General features: G+C 35.7%; 1 protein-coding gene across 1 annotated transcript; it reads left to right on the forward strand.

Annotated features, from left to right (window-relative positions):
* Nucleotides 1-1,396: 1,396 nt before the first annotated feature.
* On the forward strand, nt 1,397-19,417 carry LOC125874557 (uncharacterized). The gene is made up of 18 exons (XM_049555461.1): nt 1,397-1,694; nt 2,509-2,682; nt 4,802-4,983; nt 6,202-6,307; nt 6,518-6,594; nt 8,505-8,592; nt 8,978-9,167; nt 10,744-10,870; nt 11,335-11,415; nt 13,374-13,475; nt 13,572-13,667; nt 13,850-13,924; nt 15,040-15,159; nt 16,087-16,215; nt 16,390-16,467; nt 18,722-18,808; nt 18,993-19,079; nt 19,187-19,417. Exons 1-18 carry the CDS (start codon nt 1,640-1,642, stop codon nt 19,235-19,237), a joined length of 1,905 nt encoding a protein of 634 aa, XP_049411418.1. The 5' UTR covers nt 1,397-1,639; the 3' UTR covers nt 19,238-19,417.
* The last annotated feature ends 59 nt before the right edge of the window (nt 19,418-19,476 follow it).

Here is a 19,476-nt window from a genome sequence, read left to right on the forward strand (position 1 = left end):
GCAAAAATACAAAATGTAGGGAGAAAGAGGGGAGGATAGAGGAGCAAGAAAGGAAAAGAGGTGAGCAAGAGAGGGTGAAGGTGAGATGAGAGAGAGAGAGGGGGCCAGGCGAGATTATTGAGAGAAAGCAGAGATGCTAAACTAAGTGAAGAGTTATAAAATGTAATTATTTGGGGTCGTTTGGTTGGAAATAAGTTACTTCAATATTAATTATCTTATGATTAAGTGTAAATGATGGAACAAGTTATCACAAACATGACAGCCAAAAAAAGACACCAAATTTTTATCCTTAAACTATTTATTTTTATGTTTTACGTCAAACTCTTAAAGATAAATATGACTGTTGGATACATGACACATATAGTATAACATGTAAAAGTTTCAATTTTGTAGGGGGGATTAATTACATATATATTTATCGGGAGAAAATATTTACGATATTGAAGTTTATTGTTTTGATTTATTGGTTGTCGATTTGTAGACATATTAAACCGTTATAAAATCATTAAAATATTGACTTATCAGCTATCGATTTAATCTTTAAGAATGATTAAAAAAAGATAATCAAAAACCACTTAGACAAAATGACAAACCAAGTGAACCATGCAGATGAGTTAACATATTGCATATTTTTCAAAAGCAAACACGGACACATTAAAGAATAACAGAAAATTTGTGACTGCAAAAAATAAAAGTACGAAAATAAACCCTTAGTCAAAAATGTTATATACCGAATGATATATATAATTTTTTTAAAAATTAATTTGTTGTTGAGTTATCGATTAACCCATAAAAAAAGAACCTTAAATTGTTAAGAATCAATAACAAAAAAATCAAAATTCTAAATAAATAACTTATTCTTAATAGACCAATATTTTTTTTTCAATTCAAGTCATAAATTTTGGTTCAATTTTGAATCACCCTACGCTCCTACCAACTCATTATCTTTGAATGTGACGTGGTAATATAGTTGGACATCTATAGCGTGACAAATTAAAATAGTATGGTATTAATTAATTTCAAGTGGTCCGGAAATTTAAAAACACCACGTGGATTAATTTCAAAAGTAAATACTCTCTCTTTTCAATACTAGATGTATATATTGACTTGACACATCTTTTAAAAAATAATAAATAATATGAGTAATATAATTATATTATGTTTTGACTTATTAAATTTAATGTTCTGAAAAATGCAATGATTTATAGTATTTAATAGCAAAAGTAAAATAAACACAAAAAATAAATTATCTCTTAATTTTCTAAAATTAACAAATATTATTGAACACTTATTTTTAATATTAATATGTAGTGGATGACTTAATCGGAGGGAGTAAATAATTCTCATAGTCAAACCGTCCTCCATATTAAACTTTTAGAAATCTCTGAAATTATCCCAAAACGAAATAACCGAAGTCTTCGTCACAAATGCCGGCCAAGTAAAAAAGATACAAATCACACGGGCGCTTTCCTCGAGAAAAGATGAATTCCAGGCATGGGCAATCCCATGGATAGTGACTTATAAAATCGATTTCACGTAAATCTGAAACAGAACAAATTAAATTTGCCGTCTCACATTTCCGTTTTCCCTTACCTGTTCACACTAACCAGTTGATCAAATCGGTAGAGTGTTGAGAAGCATGGAGCTCAAGCCAGGCCTATCAGCGTTGGTCACCGGCGGTGCCTCCGGAATTGGTATTTTATTACTTTGAACTTCAATTCATCATAGCTCTTTTTTATATTTGCTATTTTGCTCTGCATTATTACTCGAAATTAAGTTTAAACCTATCAGATGCACTAGATAGATACTGAAGGAATCGCTTTATTGGTGTATTAATTTAAGGAATTGATATAGTTATGAGCTGTGGGAGCTTCTCGTTGTCTGGAATCTAATAACAATGTAAATCATGCTTGTATCAATGAGAAATCAGGTGTGTAACACCATGTGGAAGCTTTTGGACTTGCTCTATTATCGGACGATAATTCTGCCAATCAACTTTTGTATCAGTCCTAAAATTTGTTACATTAGTTGCGTTGGATATGTAACCCCAATTTTTTTGGGACTGAGGTGTAGTTGTTGCTTGGTTCGGCTATATATCGATGTTTGTTTACTCATATGCATAGACACTCACACATCATATGTAAATATGTATGAATGAACTAGTAAACGCTGTGGTTAATTGCTCATCTGGTACTGAGTTGATTAATCAAGCAATTGATTTTAAATAATCACGATGGAGGGCTCTAGTTTAATACTTTAATAGGAATATTAGTTCTTGCCTTATTTTATAAAAAAATAGGGATGTCAATTCTGTTTTTCTTTTTTTTTGAGTTTCTAAGCTAAGGTTTTTGTTATGCTTGCTTACAGAGCTCCATTAAAGGTAACATTCGGGTTAGCCAGCTAAATGTCTTTCTATGATGCGTTGATAAAGTGCCTTTTATAAGATTCTACAAGCTGTGAAGCAAGACTTCTAAATGCTAATATGTGTTCTGTATGGTTCACGTGCAGGTAAGGCACTATGTTTGGCTCTTGCCAAGAAGGGAGTTTTTGTTACAATTGTTGATTTCTCAGAAGAGAAAGGCAAAGAAGTTGCAGGCCTTGCTGAGAAAGAGTGCGCTGAGTTCCATTCTGGATTGGAATTTCCAGTTGTTATGTTCATCAGATGTGATGTCTCTAATACAGGCACGTAACATGTTTAAGTCGTTTGAGTCAAAATGAATCTTATGGTTGGAATGAGAAGTGACAAAATCAACTGCATTATTCAGAATATTCCTTTAGTTTGAAGTTCCTTTTTTTTTGTTGAAATGTCGCACATGCACGGTTATGATTGGACTCCACTTGCCTAATACCTCCCACCTTTATGATGGTCCAGAAGTATGTGTATTTGTCTGTGGTATACTAAAATTGTACCTGCTTTGGACTTACGTCTGTAAACCCCCTAAATTCTCGCGCTGTAGTTTGTGTCTAGGCATGTATGAAGATGAAACTTCTGTGTAGTTTGGGTCATTTGGCCAAGTTATTGAAAATTCCTTTCATTTTTCTAAACATATTCATAAATGCTCTTGTAAATGAAATGCAAATGCTGTGTAGTTTTGAGGATTTAACATCTCGATGGGGAGGGTGTGAGTTGGACAACATTCTCAAATCTCAAGGGGACCAAGCCTTTAGGTTAGGGTTTCTCTTTCTGGACTTGCTCGGGCCTTTTGTCTTAAGAACAATCTTGCTGGGTGTTTTTATTACTAAGGTTCCTCAACTTGACTTATGAGCACTGTTACAATGCACATCATGTAAGTATGTGAAAAAACATTGCTATTTTGCAGTTTGTGTCTAGGCATGTTTGAAGATGAAACTTCTGTGTAGTTTGGGCCATTTTGCCAAGTTATTGAAAATTCCTTTCATTTTCTAAACATATTCATAAATGTTATGGTAAATGAAATGCAAATGCTGTGTAGTTTTGAGGATTTAACATCCTGAGGGGGAGGGGTGTGAGTCGGACAACATTCTCAAATCTCAAGGGTACCAAGCCTTTAGGTTGGGGTTTCTCTTTCTGGACTTGCTAGGGCCTTTTGTCTTAAAAACAATCTTGCTGGGTGTTTTTATTACTAAGGTTCATGTAAGCATGTAAAAAAACATGGCTAATTTGCAGTTTGTCAGATGGGAAAGAAGGGGAGGGGTTCATGGCTGAATAAGAGAGTGAGAAGAGAGGAACTGTAGAGTTTCGATGCTTCAAAATTCTCGAGTCTTGGGGTTTGCTCCCTTTCAAGGTCTCAAGTTCGAAACCCACTAGGTGCAAACAATTTCTGAGGGCCATCGGACTGGGTAAAACCTGAATTAACCGTGGTGCACTTGCGGGAAACTCCTTGCCGAGGGCCTGTGCACCCCCGGGATTAGTCGGGGCTCAAAGAGACTCGGACACCCGGTGCAAATCAAAAAAAAAAAAAAAATTCTCGAGTCAGTTGGTATTATCAACAGTTAGCATATTTATATATTTCGTCAATTCGTGTCAATTTGATCAAGCAAACATGGCGCATTCTTGTCAATTTTGAGAACCAATAACAAAAGCAACTAACAATATATGTTGGTTATGTGCATAAATCTGAGCTAGAGATGCAATAGATTGATTCTTGCTACAATAACCTTTTAAAAAATGTGCAACTTGGTCATAGTCCAAATTTCCCAATAGGTTTAAGCTCAGTCTTGTCTATCTAAATTGCTGATACAGTCTTTTAAAAGCTTAAGAATGCCTATCCATTCGGCTATTTTATGTCTGGCCATAGTTGCTGAGTGCATCTGCTTGGCACAAGTACTGTTAACAATTGGACGATGTGTTTTCAAAGACTAGTCTTTATGCCTTTCTTGTGCAATAAAGACTAATAAAACAATGAAGGCACATCTTAGAGGTGCCTAATTTCATAGGCTTAGGCACACAAAATTATCATACAACTTGGTGAGTACAATATAATGCACTGATGTTTATGTTCAGAGAGATAGAATTTCATGGTCAAACATACCTTGAAGTATTACAGCATAGTAACCTCCCGGAATCTCCATCACTTTGAAACTTCCAGTCTATCAACCATCTGATGGTCGGTGCTCAGAATTGCTTTTGTTGAAATTTTGAGCAGGCATAAGATGCTGTCCTTTTTCCCATTTAAAAAATAGAGAGATGCTGTCCTTAATCTTTGGATGCTTGTAGTACCATTGATAATAATAGGATCTGGAACAAGTCCTGGTTCTTTCATCGTGTAAGTCTTCTGCAAAATAAAAACCTATCTCTAAATAACCTTCAACATCTGCGCAGGAGAACTAAAAGCTGCTTTTGAGAAGCATTTTGTAACATATGGAGGACTAGATATCTGTATTAACAGTGCAGGCATCGGTGATATTGTTCCATTCCACAACGATCGAACTGATGGGTCTAAAAGCTGGAGACATGTAGTTAATGTGAACCTCGTCGCAGTTATAGATTGCACTCGTCTTGCGGTAAATTCTAATTCACTGTTTTATGGTTGTGCTAGTTGATGGATATCAATGTTTACCATGTTACAGCTGTTAAGTAGCTTGACTGGAACCAAGAAAAAATTCTTCTCGTGTCAATATTCTTACACATCTAAAATTGTGGAGAGATACATAGATGGTTGTCCTCTCAAAACTTTTAAGGTTGATATCTACTTGTGCTTGAAATAAAATGCTCTCTATTAGGTGTAAATGTTCACATTAGATTGGTTATTAGGTTTTGAGCTATGGAATCATTTAGCAAGTAAGGAGCTTTTGTTATGTGCAGTTGCATTAGACTCCATATGCAGTCTTTAGGTACGATAATATGACAACTGAAGGTTACAAAAGAGGATAAGGTAGACCTAATTTGCCTCAAAAGACTTATCACCTCTCAGAATTAATGTGAACTTCAGAATTAATGTGAACTTAACTACAAACAAAACATAATGTAAGTAAAAGATCCTTACACATGAGAATCTTTACATCTACATTAGATCCAATGTTTGTCAAGAATCTTTATATTCTTGTTAGAGACTTGAGTGTCCGTGTAGGGATTAAGTGTGAGATTTAAAGAATCTCTAGCTTTAGAGAATCCCTAATTTTCCGTGATAGACAAATTATTTAGCATTTGAATGAATGTTGTAAGGTTATGTCAATGGAGTAATACTACAACTTGATCTTACAATTCTCTATTAACACTATTTATCTTGAACTCCAATAAACATGCTTGTTTCAAATGCTTAAGACACGGTACTGGTATGAATCTTTCAAAGTAAAACATGCTTGTCATATACATATTAGCATAATTGAACCTGATGCCCATACCATTGTCCATGTGATATTTTCTTTAGTTGGGATATACAAATATTTTTTATTCTGCTTTAATCCTAAAATTCTTAACTATGTGCCCTAACCAGTGGAAACTCTATTTACAGCCTCCTACAAACAATAATGGCCAGATCAGGTGATATTACTTTATAATAAACCTCTTAAATCAGGATGTTTCGTATATAAAGCTAAGTTTGTTGGTATATAGTTACATATTTTCTTCTTACTTCTGTTAGTGGATTTTAGTTTGTGATGAAACGTTAGCTTTTAGAGCACCTTATATGTACAACAGGTTCCAAGTATGTTTCAATATTTTATAACTCTTTCTGGTTCATCCATCCATGGTCAGATAACTAATAAACGCATGTTATGCAGATTCAAGCCATGCAAACTGACCAAAAGCCAGGTGTAATAATAAATTTAGGCTCTTCTTCAGGACTCTATCCGATGTATACAGGCCCTATCTATTCTGCCACCAAAGGTTAATATTTTATGCTAGTCCATATGAACATATTATTTACATTCAGCCCTCTTTTTTCCCCATTTTGGTCTTAAATTAGTTCTTGATTTCCTGTCTTCATCATCCATTTCTATTTTCTTCTCTTATTTTCTGATTGTCTAGTACACGAAACACAAATTTATTATTTCTCTTTCCAACCTTTGGTTTTAATGAGAACAATTTTTGTTATAGGGGGTGTTGTCATGTTTACGAGATCACTTGCTCGTTTTAAGCACCAAGGAATTCGCATCAATGTGCTCTGCCCTGAGGTACTCTGATCTTTCATATAAGGTTGCTGGAGAGAAAGTGACTCTCTTTTTCTCTCTCTCTCTCTTACACACACAACTACAGAGACTTTATTCAGTCTCAGATATGGTCCATATATGCTATCTGTTACCCCTATTTTATCACTTCCATTTGGAGGGGGCCTAAAAGCCTTAGTATCACCATCTCTCGAGCCTCTGGTTTGCTCCATGAAAACAAACAACTCATCTTTGAATATTGGAGAGAAAGAAAGGGCACAAAAGAGAGAGAAAAAAAATCAAATGGATGAAAAAGACAATATACAGCCAATACAAAAATGAATTACCACCACGATTCTAAAATATGTGAAGTCCAAAGAAGCAACAGGGAATAGTAAGGTTGAGTGGTGTTCAAGAAATTAAATATTGGATTAGCGCAAGTAGGTCATAAGTTATACTCTTATAACATGGTTTGACCTGCTCAGTCATGCCCCAACCTGTCAATTGAACACTTAATTTTGTGAATTAGAATTTAATTAAAGAATTTATTTTTCTTGGGAAGTATTTAAGATGGTTAAATATTCAAGCCAAAACAAAAGAAAGTAAATATTGATTCGATATGGATGGAGTATTTGTCTGCAGAAGGCACTTTTAAAGCAGGATGGATCAGACACATTTTACTACCATAATAATAGCTGCAAAGTGATGGAAGTTCAGGTTTTCTTGCTAAGCTATTTACCAGCTTGGTCATGACATCCTTTACTGGATGGAATTTTGAATAAACCGGAATGCTATATAAAGCTGAACACCATCAGAAATTGCCTTTATCCATGTATGCTGTATTTTTTCGAAAGGCATTTTGTCCTTGCAAAAGATGAGCATTTTGATTCAATAGAAGTCTAGTTTTTGTACAGAATTTCTAGTGGGACCATGACCTTGCTGGCACCCTGCTCAACCAGAGCATAGTTATAAATTAAACAAGAAGGATTCTGGGTGGTGGAAGCGGGAACTAGGGTCTTATCAAGCAGATTTCAGCTTCAATTTTTCTTTTATTTTATAACCGAGTAATCCGTCTGTAACCCGCCCTTTGGACATTTCAGCTTCAATTTTAATTTTGAGACTTCTTTCCTTTCTTAACACTTTGGCATATGGGAGGTGATATGATTTTGAGAAGTTGAACTGCTTAACCAAAAAGAAAGGTGGGTTTGAGTAGAAGGTGTTGAATTGTGTTCACCTCATCTAAAAGTTTAAGCTGTGAGACAAGTTACACTTTTATATACCCAAAAAGAAAGAAGGTGAATGTATGTTCTTTTTTTTTGGAGGTGGGTGGGTGTTGAATTGTGCACTCACTTTCGTCTAAAGGCTTAAACTCTTAGGGAGGATGCACTTCTAAATACTTAATTATATCTTCATTGCACCCCTTCATGTGTGGGAAGAATGTGGATTCTTCTTTTTTAATATGAAGGGTAGTGTTGATACTTAAATCAAGGCCTTTGTAGGCTCTGATACCAATTGTATGATCACCTCATATGAAAACTTAATTTGTTAGAGATGATCCACTTAACAATAATCACTACGCCTTAGTCACAAATTAGTTGGGTTGGCCGTATGAATCCTTACTGTCCATATTTCTCCATTTAAATTCATACCAGTCCAACATTGTACAAAATAAAATATAAATTACTAGAAGTTGTCTATATTCTCTATTGGCATAAAAATCTCTAATAGTGCTAAAGGACTCCTTGAATCACTGAAGTTGCTCTTTCTGACCAAAAGTGTTAAGAAATGGCTTTCAGAATTAAAGCATCATATTTATGGGGCACTAGAAAGCTGCCTTATATTCCAAATATGATATGTCGATATGGATAAAGAGCACATAACATGATTGATGCGTGTTAACCTCAGACAGGAATTTACTGTTTACTTGTTGTACACAGTATGTCCAAACTGATTTGGCAGAAAAGGCTGTTGGTTCATATGTTGATCGATTTGGAGGGTATGTTCCTATGGAACTTGTGGTGGAAGGTATGTTTTACTCCATTTTTGTTGCCTTAGAATTATGTTTTTACTGTCAATACGAACCACTATGTTTATTTGGGCATACACATGATATGGATTTCTAAGCTGCGTGATTGATACTTTTCTTATTCCACTGGTGGTACACTTATTTCTGCGTTTGAAGGACCAAAACAAGCAAACTCAGTGTCTTTCTTTGGGGGTGGGGGTAGGGGTTGGTGAAATCCTTTGCACCATTAAATTATTTCAAATTGTTTTGTTTAGCTTGGAGAATATGGAAAAAGTATGCCTTTCAAGACAGAATTAAATCAATGAGGGGAAGATTTTCTTTCAAAAACATAGAACATGAAATATAGCTTTCTAGTTTAAAGTCTGTAATACCTGCTTTTTACAGGTGCTTTTGAACTAATCAGAGATGAGAGTAAAGCAGGGTCATGTCTTTGGATTACTAACAGAAGGGGTCTGGAGTATTGGCCAACTCCTGCTGAAGAAGCAAAATACCTCCTCCGCTCTTCGAAAACACGCAAAAAATCTTTGGTCACAGTTCCAATGGATCTTCAGATTCCTCACAGTTTTGAAAAAGTGTAAGTAATTGTATGATTTCTTCTTCTACTCTTGGAAAGATCATGTGTATGATTGATTATTTTCTCTTGTTGAGGACGTGTGAAATTTTAACTGCACGTGTTATCACAGTGCCGATCTACAAATGTCTCCTTCTACAGAGGAAAGTGAGAGCAAAAAACAAAAGAGAAAAATAGAGAGAAGGAAGAAAGGAAAATAAAAGAAATCACATTACTATTGTTCCACCTAGGGGTGGAAATTGGGCGGGTAAATACCGGACCGGAATGGGACCACCGGACCGGAACGGGACGGTTTGACCGGGTTGTTGACCGGTACCGGGATGAACCGGACCGGAATTACCGGGATGGAGGCTCAGTTCCGTCCCGTCCCACTATATACCGGGATAGAACCGGGACGGACCGGAATGGACCGGAACGGGATAAACGGGACGGCACATATAGCTATTTCAAAAAATAATTATTTTTTTTGAGTAATTTTGAATTACGAAAATTCGAATGTTTTTTTTATTTTTCTAAGTTATATTAGTTTATAGTATTTAAGTTTTAAAATTTATAATAATTTTACTTAAGTTTATTTTAAAGATTTTTTTTTTAATTTTTACGTATATAAGTTTGTAAGTTAAGTTTTAATAAAGTTTTTTTTTTAGTTTTTGAGCTTATGTAGTTATGTTATAAGTTTTAAAGATTTGAATCTTTTGAAGTTTATAAGTTATTAAGTTATACTTATAACTTGTAAGTTAAATAACTTAAGTTTGTAATTTTAAAAAAATTAAATAAACAAAAAAGAAATGCCAATAAAAGTAAATAATGACAAAAATATTATTTTTTATTTTAATTAAAAATGATTTACCGGGACCGGACCGGACCGGAATGGAACCGGAATGAACCGGTACCGGTATACCGGTACCAAATCATGGTACCGTTCTGTTCCGTGTACCGGTTCAATGTATCCCATCCCGTCCCGAATACTACCGGACCGGAATGGTACCGGTACAACCCGTTCCGGTGCCCAGCCTTAGGCGGGTTAGGTCAAATTTGGGTGGGTCAAGACCCAACCCAACCCAACCCAAATTTGCTTGGGTCAAAATGGGTTAGGTAAATGGGTCATAAAACGGGTCAAGACCCAACCAATCCAATTTCTACTAAGTATTAATTGTTTTATTTGTTCTTTTAAAATATTTTAGTACCTAACAAAATTATTTTTTTCTTTATTATGGCTATATATAACATATCAATTTTTTTTTAAAATGTTTTTTAAGAATATTTTTATAAGATTTCTCAGGAGTCAATTTGGGTTACATAATAACCCAATTTTTAATGGGTTCAGTTAATCGACCCGCCCAAACTTAAACAGGTTAGGCGGGTTGGGTTTGATTTTGCCACCCCTAGTTCCACCTCAACCTCTCTTTCGCATATGCAGTTGGTGACTGCCAAAGCTGCTAGTATTGCTGTTGCAAGATTTTCCCCTTCTTTATTTGCTTTTGTTACTTTTGTTTGTTACTTTATTAATTCTGCGGAGGTTCTCCCTTGTTATTTCTGATGATTTTGACACTTTCTGCTTCTGATTCTTGTTCCCCAGAGTCGTTCACACGTTGAGTCACAATTTCCGTAGTGCTACCAGAATTGTGCGCACTGAATTGAGGTTGCCTCTCAAGGCAGATCACGTTCTATTAAAAGTCATCTATGCTGGTGTTAATGCTAGTGATGTGAGTTTTTTTTTTGAATTCCTGCAATAAACAATTTCAGTTTTGTTGACATCAGAACAAATAATTGAGTAGACTTTGTGGTTCCCTGTCCTCATGCAGTCTGTGCAAGCTGTATTTGTATGTTCTGTAGCTGGAAAATACAAATGCATCTCTATAAATCAAGAAAGAATTTGTATCTTTTTTATTTGTTTGTTGTTCGGGCTAATTACAAAACTTTTCTTTTCAGTTTCAAAAAAATAATTTGTAATTAGCTGGTTTTATTAAGATCCTTTTGGGGAAATGCATATGATGGACATGTTCCCCCCCCCCCCCCCCCCCCCCTCCAAATTCCTCCACCCAACACATGCACAAACATGGTTAAGTTCTTCTCTGACTGAGCCATTTTGCAAGCCCCCCTGATGCCCCACCCCCACTGAACATACACACATGGTTAAGCTCTTCACTGACAGAAGCATTTGCAATAGGTCAACTTCAGCTCAGGGCGTTATTTCAGTGGAAATGGCAAAGACATCACCTCCCTCCTTCCACTGGATTCTGGCTTCGAGGTACAGAAAGAACTGTCTGAATTCTTTGGGTTTGTTGGTGAAATTCGGAAATCTTCTGTAAGAGAAAAAATGCATGCAGCACGTGCCCACATACATGCATACACTACATATTATGTGTATTGTCTATAAATGTGTGTGTGTATAGAGGAGAGATTGGAAGGAGCAGCATGGGAAAACCTTATAGCTGCTGCTATCTTCCATCTTTATTAATTTCTGTCAAAATGCACGATTCTGAAATGTCATTCATAAAAATCATAGATTGGAATACGGATCAATAGAAATGAAAGCCCTATCCACAGGTACAACTACTGGCACTTGGAAAAAATAAAGCGCAGCAGTTTCCTACACTGTCCTTCAGGCTGACCTGGCTATTGGTATTTTAGTCAAGCAGTCAGCAGAAAATGTTTGCGTAAATTGTAGTTGTACTGACTTAGTTTCATATTCAGTGTTTTATTGATGCACATTTTCACTTGAGATTCTGTATCATTTGCCCTTTTTGATTCGATTAGGATATATAACATAATGAACCACAAGGATGAGAGTCTACTGCATTAGCTCTTTCAGTTTATATTTTTTATTACTAATTGGTGATGCTTTTACTTGATCCAAAAAGTAAAATAACCAAAAAGAAAACGAAGTGGTAGTGCTTTCCGGAAGCTGCTAATTAGACATGGATAGGGATGTGCACTAGTCAGTTAGAACCGATTTAACTATCCACATCAATCCATATACTGAAGTTATTTCAGCATTATTTTGTTTTTTCATTCTGTTTTACAAAAAAATTGGTTGTGACTCAATGGATTAAGCTAAAAGTATTGACTGGTGCAATGGTTTCAAGTGTCAATCCTTCAAATCAGTGTTATCAAAGGCGAAAAGTGCAAAAAAGCTCTAAGGTCTGTGGAGGCTTTAAGCACAAAGCGCAAATAAAGCGTGTGCTTTAATGAAAAAGGCGCTAAGAGAGAAAAAATACAAATATATATGTTTAGTCAATAATTATAAACATTAATGACAAATTTATGACCAAAGAAATTGAAAAAAATTATGATAAAATGAAATATCAATTGTTTAGTTTCACTTCTTCATAAGAGGCTCATTGGCAAGGAAAAGTTTGCCTTAGAACCTTGATGATGACATTGAAGCGCACATAAAGCGAGGTGAAGCGCTCAACACATTTTGAGCTTGGCTTCAGGGCATAAGCGCGCTTAAAGCGCACCTTTGATAATGCTTCAAATGTCATGTTTTTTTTTCCGTCCTTTAAACTGCGCTGGTATCCCATGAAATTAGTCGAGGTGTGCAAAGTTGGCCCGGACACCACGGTTATCAAAAAAAATATGACTCAGACTCGAGGCAACAGTCTTCTCCTTAGTTTCCTTCCCAGTCTACATGAGCACCCCTCCATTACTCAAGTCTCAAACCAATTGTTCGCTCCTTAAAGCCTGTTTTCTTAACTGAGGCATCCAAGAAAAATTTCTTTACCTATGTCATCTCTCTCCTTCTCTTCCATCACCCCTCCCTGATATCCGCATCCTTAAGTTGGCTAGATTTCAGTCAACTTCAACACAAGATGACTAAAATTAGCCTTTGGTGTGTTTTGTTGAATTTCAGTTGCACTAAACCATACTGTATGTACTTCAGTCCACTTTCAGTTGCAAGTGTGAAAGCCTAGATGTATATGCTCCTGTTAATGTAATCTTTGGTCATGTTATGCTATTGCTACCTTCTTAGCCTTTCATTTTGACCACGTTATGGTAAACTACAGTTTTATTAGCTTGTACTAGTCGTGATACTGGAGGATTGAATTGGTTTCTGAATGTGTTAAGGAGTATTGAATGAAAGTCAGTTTTCTACTTTGATCATAATTTAATTCCTTAAATTGGAGTACTTCCATGCTTTCTTCATTATATATTCTTTTAACTCCTGAATTAGCTTGCCTCAAATTTAAGCCTCCTGTACTGCAGGCTGTGGGAATAATTGCTGCAATTGGTGATGCTGTTAGAAATTTAAAGATTGGTATGCCTGCTGCCATAATGACTTTTGGCGGTTATGCTGAATTTGTCATGGTAACTGCAGTTTTGCACATTTACTCTAATCAGATTTGAATTGTCTAATCTTTCATTTTCCTTGGTGAGTTTATGTAATTTGGCTTCTACATTCAGGTCCCTTCCAAACACATCCTTCCTGTCGCAAAACCAGATCCAGAAGTACTTGCAATGCTTACCTCTGGACTCACCGCATCAATTGCTTTGGAAAAGGTTAATTTAATCTTCCTTGAAGAATTTTATACCCTTTTTCTGTTGCCTCTGGTGAAAAAGGACTGTCTATAGTCATGCCATGTACAGTGTGCACTCTATTTCATAACAGTTGGGGGTTGATTTATGAATGTTTTAGTTCATTCTTCTTATTTGAATTATATTATTTACCATTGAATCTGTAGGCTGCTCAAATGGAATCGGGAAAAGTTGTCCTCGTGACTGCTGCTGCAGGAGCAACAGGGCAATTTGCAGTGCAGGTATAGCTTAAAAGATAAACGAACCTATAATAAGAGTAGTTAGGTTAAGACCTCTTATCCACAACATATATAAGATAATAAAGTGTGCTCTGCCATGTAATAAGGAAAATAATAAGTGTTTTTTGACCTATCATAAAATATTTTTGATCCCGTCAAATAATTTGCTATGAATACCATTCTTATCAAACAAACTTGCAGTGAAATTGTACAACTTATCTTTTGTATTTTTGTCTCTCTTTTGAAAATGGGAAACTAGCCGTGCAGGTTAAACTTAAAAAATGAACAAGGAACTTGGAAAAAATATTAATTTTCAGAATGCTTCTTAAAATTACTAGATTAATTTTTTTCTAGTTGTTGTGCTGATTTTCTTTTTATGTCCTCCCGTTCCACATTTCAAAATTTTCTCCCTCTGGAAGTGTCTGTATAGGTGAAATTATGTCATTTCTTCTCTTCCTGTTTCTTGTGTCTATCTATATATACTAGTTTTTTGACACGTGCGTTGCACGGGATTACCAATTCAAAAATTATATGTTATAGTAAATAGTATTGCTTATTTAAGCGAAGATTTGAATAATAAGCTTAACAAAAAATAATATTGCAGATTCTTTTGTAAATGTAAAAAAAAAAAAAAAAAATGCAAGAAGAAGAAGAGTAGAAGATTAAAAAAATTGTGGTGGAAAATTGAGAGGGTTCCCCTCTATTTATAGTCATCAAAGGGTAGTATGAACCAATATTATCTGAGAAGTCATAATTTTTCTGAGAAGTCACAATCGTTTGGAAAAGTCACAACTTATTGAAAAAGTCACCACTCTTTGGAAAAGTCACAACTTAATGAAAAAGTCACAACTCTTGGGAAAAGTCACAGCTCATCAAAAAATCACAACCCTTTGAAAAAGTCACAACTCATCGAAAAATCACAACTTATAGGAAAAGTCACAACTCATCGAAAAAGTCATAACCTAAGTTAGGGATATTATAGTAATTTAACATTCAAGTTAGGAGTTCATGCTTTTAAGGTAATATAGATAGATAGATATATATATTGTATTGTACTGTTACTTCTCATTGTCCTATGTTAAGGTTACTAACACATACTGAACTATTTGCTACGGAAGCTCGCAAAATTAGCTGGAAACACAGTAATTGCAACTTGTGGAGGTTATGTAAAGGCTAAGCTTCTTAAGGATTTGGGAGTCGATCGAGTCATTGACTACAAAGTGGAAGATATAAAAGCTGTTAAGTTTCTCAAACTCACTGGCTATATGTGCTTATAACTTGCACGATGTTGTCTTGGGTAAATATCATATTATTAGTTTTGTCATTCAAGTGTTATTGCATTGAACTAAGCATGTAATGCCTCAAAATTCTTTGAGGAAAGGCATGGAGCCCCTCCAGGGTAGTTCTTATAAATGTCAAAATCCTTAATGGGAAAAGAGTTGTTGAATGGGGATCTTTCAAGAACCTCTAGTTTCACAGAATCACTAATTTGCTTTAAAAATAAGTCATGTCGTAGCTGAGTGAAATGGACCTGAATAGAGCGGAATGGATATAAGGTTTTGTATATCTGACCCCAATAATTCTGGGACTGAGACTTAGTTTGTTGATTGATCAATTGGTGTTGTCACCTCACTGTTGAAAAGGAATATCATCATAGCACACCTTCACCACCAGCCGTCATGGGTAGAATATTTTGTTCCGAGGAGCTGAATTTCTCTCACCTACTATCACTAACTAAGAGCTCATTGATATAGATGAGTGTCTGTCACACTTCGCTTTATATACAGAAGTCTCATTTGTTGTAACGTTTCTTCCTAAAGGGCCCAGAACATGTGTAAAAATAAAATCAATATGTGGAAACAGAGTGTCATGCGAGGTTGATTCTGTGATGTTTTAAGTTCATGAAATGGAATTTTGAACATTGTAGTGGGTGGAGAGTGCAAGTTGACCATTACCATGTAGATATATTAGCAGCAAAATATGAGTACCTAGTGCAGTATTTGCTAAGGGTGGGTACACTGTTTTATTTTGCTTGTCAATCCTTTTTGAAACAAGTTCTTAAATGTTTGCTGTAGTTCTGATTTTATGGGTGAGCAAATGATGTCTTAGTTTCAGATTAGAGGTAAGTTTTATAATTAGTTGTATATACATTTTTCCTTTACCAGGTTTTAAAGAAGGAGTTCCCTAAAGGTACTGATATTGTCTACGAGTCCGTTGGCGGTGAGATGTTTGACATTTGCTTGAATGCATTGGCTGTCTATGGACGACTTGTTGTCATTGGAATGATTTCTCAGGTGAACTTCTCATAGATGCACGCTCTTATTCTTCGTTTGGTGATTTAATCTTGTTTTCTTCTTTCTTGTTGGCTGCTGTGATGATCTCTCAGAAATACAATTTCTATTGGTGTCTCAACACACCTATCTTGTTAGTTTGACTTTGAATGCCAACTCACTATGTTCTGGTTTCAGTATCAAGGAGAACATGGGTGGAAACCTCGGAATTACACTGGAATTTGTGAAAAGCTTCTAGCGAAAAGTCAAACGGTGGTATGTCTTGCTGTCTGTTGTTTCAGTGATCTAATATGTTCCTTACACAGTATCATATCATGAATGAGCTGATTGCAATTATGAATTTTCACTCAAGTTATAGAACAACTAAAGTATGAGTTTTAGATCTTGTGACTTTTATTTTTCATGCTTGATTACTAACGCATAACACTCTTCACGTTAATCTGTATGTTTGATTTCATTTGGTCTGGTGGTAAAGCCTAAAGGGCAACAGCCCCATATGAGAAGGATGCTTAGTTATATGCATCTTCAAACAAACCATCGGGAAGTGGGTGCTGATTGTATGGGTGGTTTTCTGGGAAGGGAAGCATAATGGATAATTTATGGTGAGATGATCAAGGATTGCTCATTCGTTTTTGATGTTAGTAACAGCAATCAGCAACCAAATCTGGTTTAGGTTTGAGTTATGGTGCTGGAATTCGGCCCTGAAAGGTTAGAAGATGAGTTCCCCAGTTTAGTTTTGATTAGATAAAGAGGCCACAGTAGCTGAACTCTGAAGGAGGGATGAAAACCAAGTGCTCTTGGACCTATCTTCAGGAACTCCCAGACTGAGAATGGAAAGAGGTTGCAAAATTTTATACATAATCAATCATCATACCCAGTTCTGGGAGTTTGATAGGTTAATTTGAAATGGATCCGCATCAACATATTTTTCAAGGGAATTTTATTATAATTTCTTCTTCATTAGATGCCACCTCTAGTCAATTATTGTCATTAGTATAGAAGATCAAGAAATCTAACGGAATCATGTTATAAGTGCTCTCTCTCTCTCTGATCTCTCCTCCTATTCTTTGAAAAACTAGATCTCTGTTCGGGGACCCTTCTTCCTTGGTTCTTTAGGAGATTCTTGCTACAGATTTGAATTGGTGACAATATTATCAGAGTATCGATTCTTGGACAGCAATGGCAGCCATGGAGAAGGATATCAACTACCAAAAATCCAACTAGAAATTGATGTTGTTAAGAAATCCATGGCTGACCTAGCTTGGGAGCATGTACATTTTTTGTAGGAAATGAAGAGCATGCTAGCATAGTTCCTAACAGGAACAAATTTGGCGAGTGGTGAAGCTTCCAGTACACAACGTCAATGAAAACACAGATATTGGTGTAGATAGTCTGCACCTGATGAGTTCCAGAAAAACTGCATACATAATGCTTAGTTCAGTAGCAACATTTACTGTTTTTGGATCAACATTCTGTCTAACCATTACTCCAATATGTTTTCGCTGCCTTCCAGAATAATCCAAACACTTCGCAATCTCTTTTCTGGACTCTAAACTAGCTAACGCCGTCTCTCCATCACGATGACCAGAAGGATCAAGAGCATAAACAGGAATCCTACACTAGTCGCCTATTTTCTTCAGGGTTAAACACAATTTTGCAGTTGTCCCTTATGAGAGCTAAATTTCCATCACCGCATTTCATCCTCAAGGATGATTACCAAGAGGGGGTTATTTGTAAAGGTCCTGATTGTAACCCCCAAAAATAAGAGAAAATTGCACGTGAGTCATACGCAGGTAAGGAAGGGAAGTTCAGTTAGCTGGGGAACTGTTGTAACTAATGAACTGAAAGGGACGTGTGATGACCTATTTAAACTAATTCACTGATTGAGCAATAACAGTTTGACCTCTCTGCTCTTCGAAACCCTAGGAGATTCTTGCTGAAAAATTGAATTGGTTGTACCATAAAACTGCTGCATTTTTAATTTTTAAAATTTTTAATTGATTTGGAATGAGAAGTTAGTAGATTTTTGAGTGAAGTCAGTTAAAAAAGAAGATCTCTTAGGGAATTCAAAGCTCTACGATGAGCGAAAAACCTATTTTATGTCATTTGGATCTTTGACGACAATGGAGGAAGAAGGTTCCCTCTTTGTCCCCCCATATTTGGTGTTATGTTGTATCTCCATAGAGAACCTTCTATATTGTTCGATGACAATAGAGAGGTATCCTGCTCAGATGCGACTCTGATGACTACCTACATTATTAACTTTACCCAAAGAAGTAGTGTTAGTAAAGAAGTTTCTTCCATGTCCTAAGAGATTTGGATATATGTTGTCAGATCCTCGTTTGTGGATCTCAAATAGGGTTTTTTGGCACTGCTTGTGATCATCTTGCTTAATTTGCCTTTTACTATTTTATAGAAGCGTGCTTAGCTCTGTCTGGATGTCATGTTTTTCAAGTGCATGTTATTTGTATCATCTTTTGCTAATTTGGTTGTGTGAGTTTGTTCTCAGGCTGGATTTTTCCTGATACAATATGCTCACCTATGGCAAGAGCATTTGGATAGACTGGTTAATCTTTTCTCTTCTGGAAAGCTTAAGGTTGGTATATTTTTGCCGGATCAAATTTCTAACCTATCTACTACCATGGCTTGAAGAAGTTGAGTTGGATTTGTTATAGAACTGATTATTATCCAATCATTCTTGATGAATTTATCTTGTGTACTTGAAAGAGTGGTTTGGCTAATAAAGTACTAACAATTATCTGTTCATCTATGTTTTGAAGATTGGTATAGATCCCAAACAGTTTGTTGGCCTACATTCAGTTGCCGATGCTGTTGAGTACCTTCATTCTGGGAAAAGTGCTGGAAAGGTATGAGGAGAAAGGCGTTTGATTATTACTATTTTTTTTGTTGTTGATTTCAGTACTTCTGCATCTCTTATTTATTATCTGTTTTTGTGATGTGAAAAACCACTTAGGTTGTCGTTTGCGTTGACCCAACATACGCTCAACAACCTGCAAAACTATAATTAGACTAGGGAAACAACTATATCCGGATCCAAGGAGAATTCAAGATGCAATAATCACTTCTGAAAGTATATGGTAGCCTTGTTGTGCAAGGTGCACTGTACAATGACAAATATGGAATTGTATTCGTTTTGTAAAACAGTTCTCAAACTTGTTATAAGGTGTCAAGTATTTATTTTCAACCTATTTGCGTAGAAGACTCAAAATTATATAACAGACTTGGCTGCTTGAATTTCAATCT

The sequence above is a fragment of the Solanum stenotomum genome, chromosome 1, assembly GCF_019186545.1.
Source record: "Solanum stenotomum isolate F172 chromosome 1, ASM1918654v1, whole genome shotgun sequence".
NCBI lineage: Eukaryota > Viridiplantae > Streptophyta > Magnoliopsida > Solanales > Solanaceae > Solanum > Solanum stenotomum.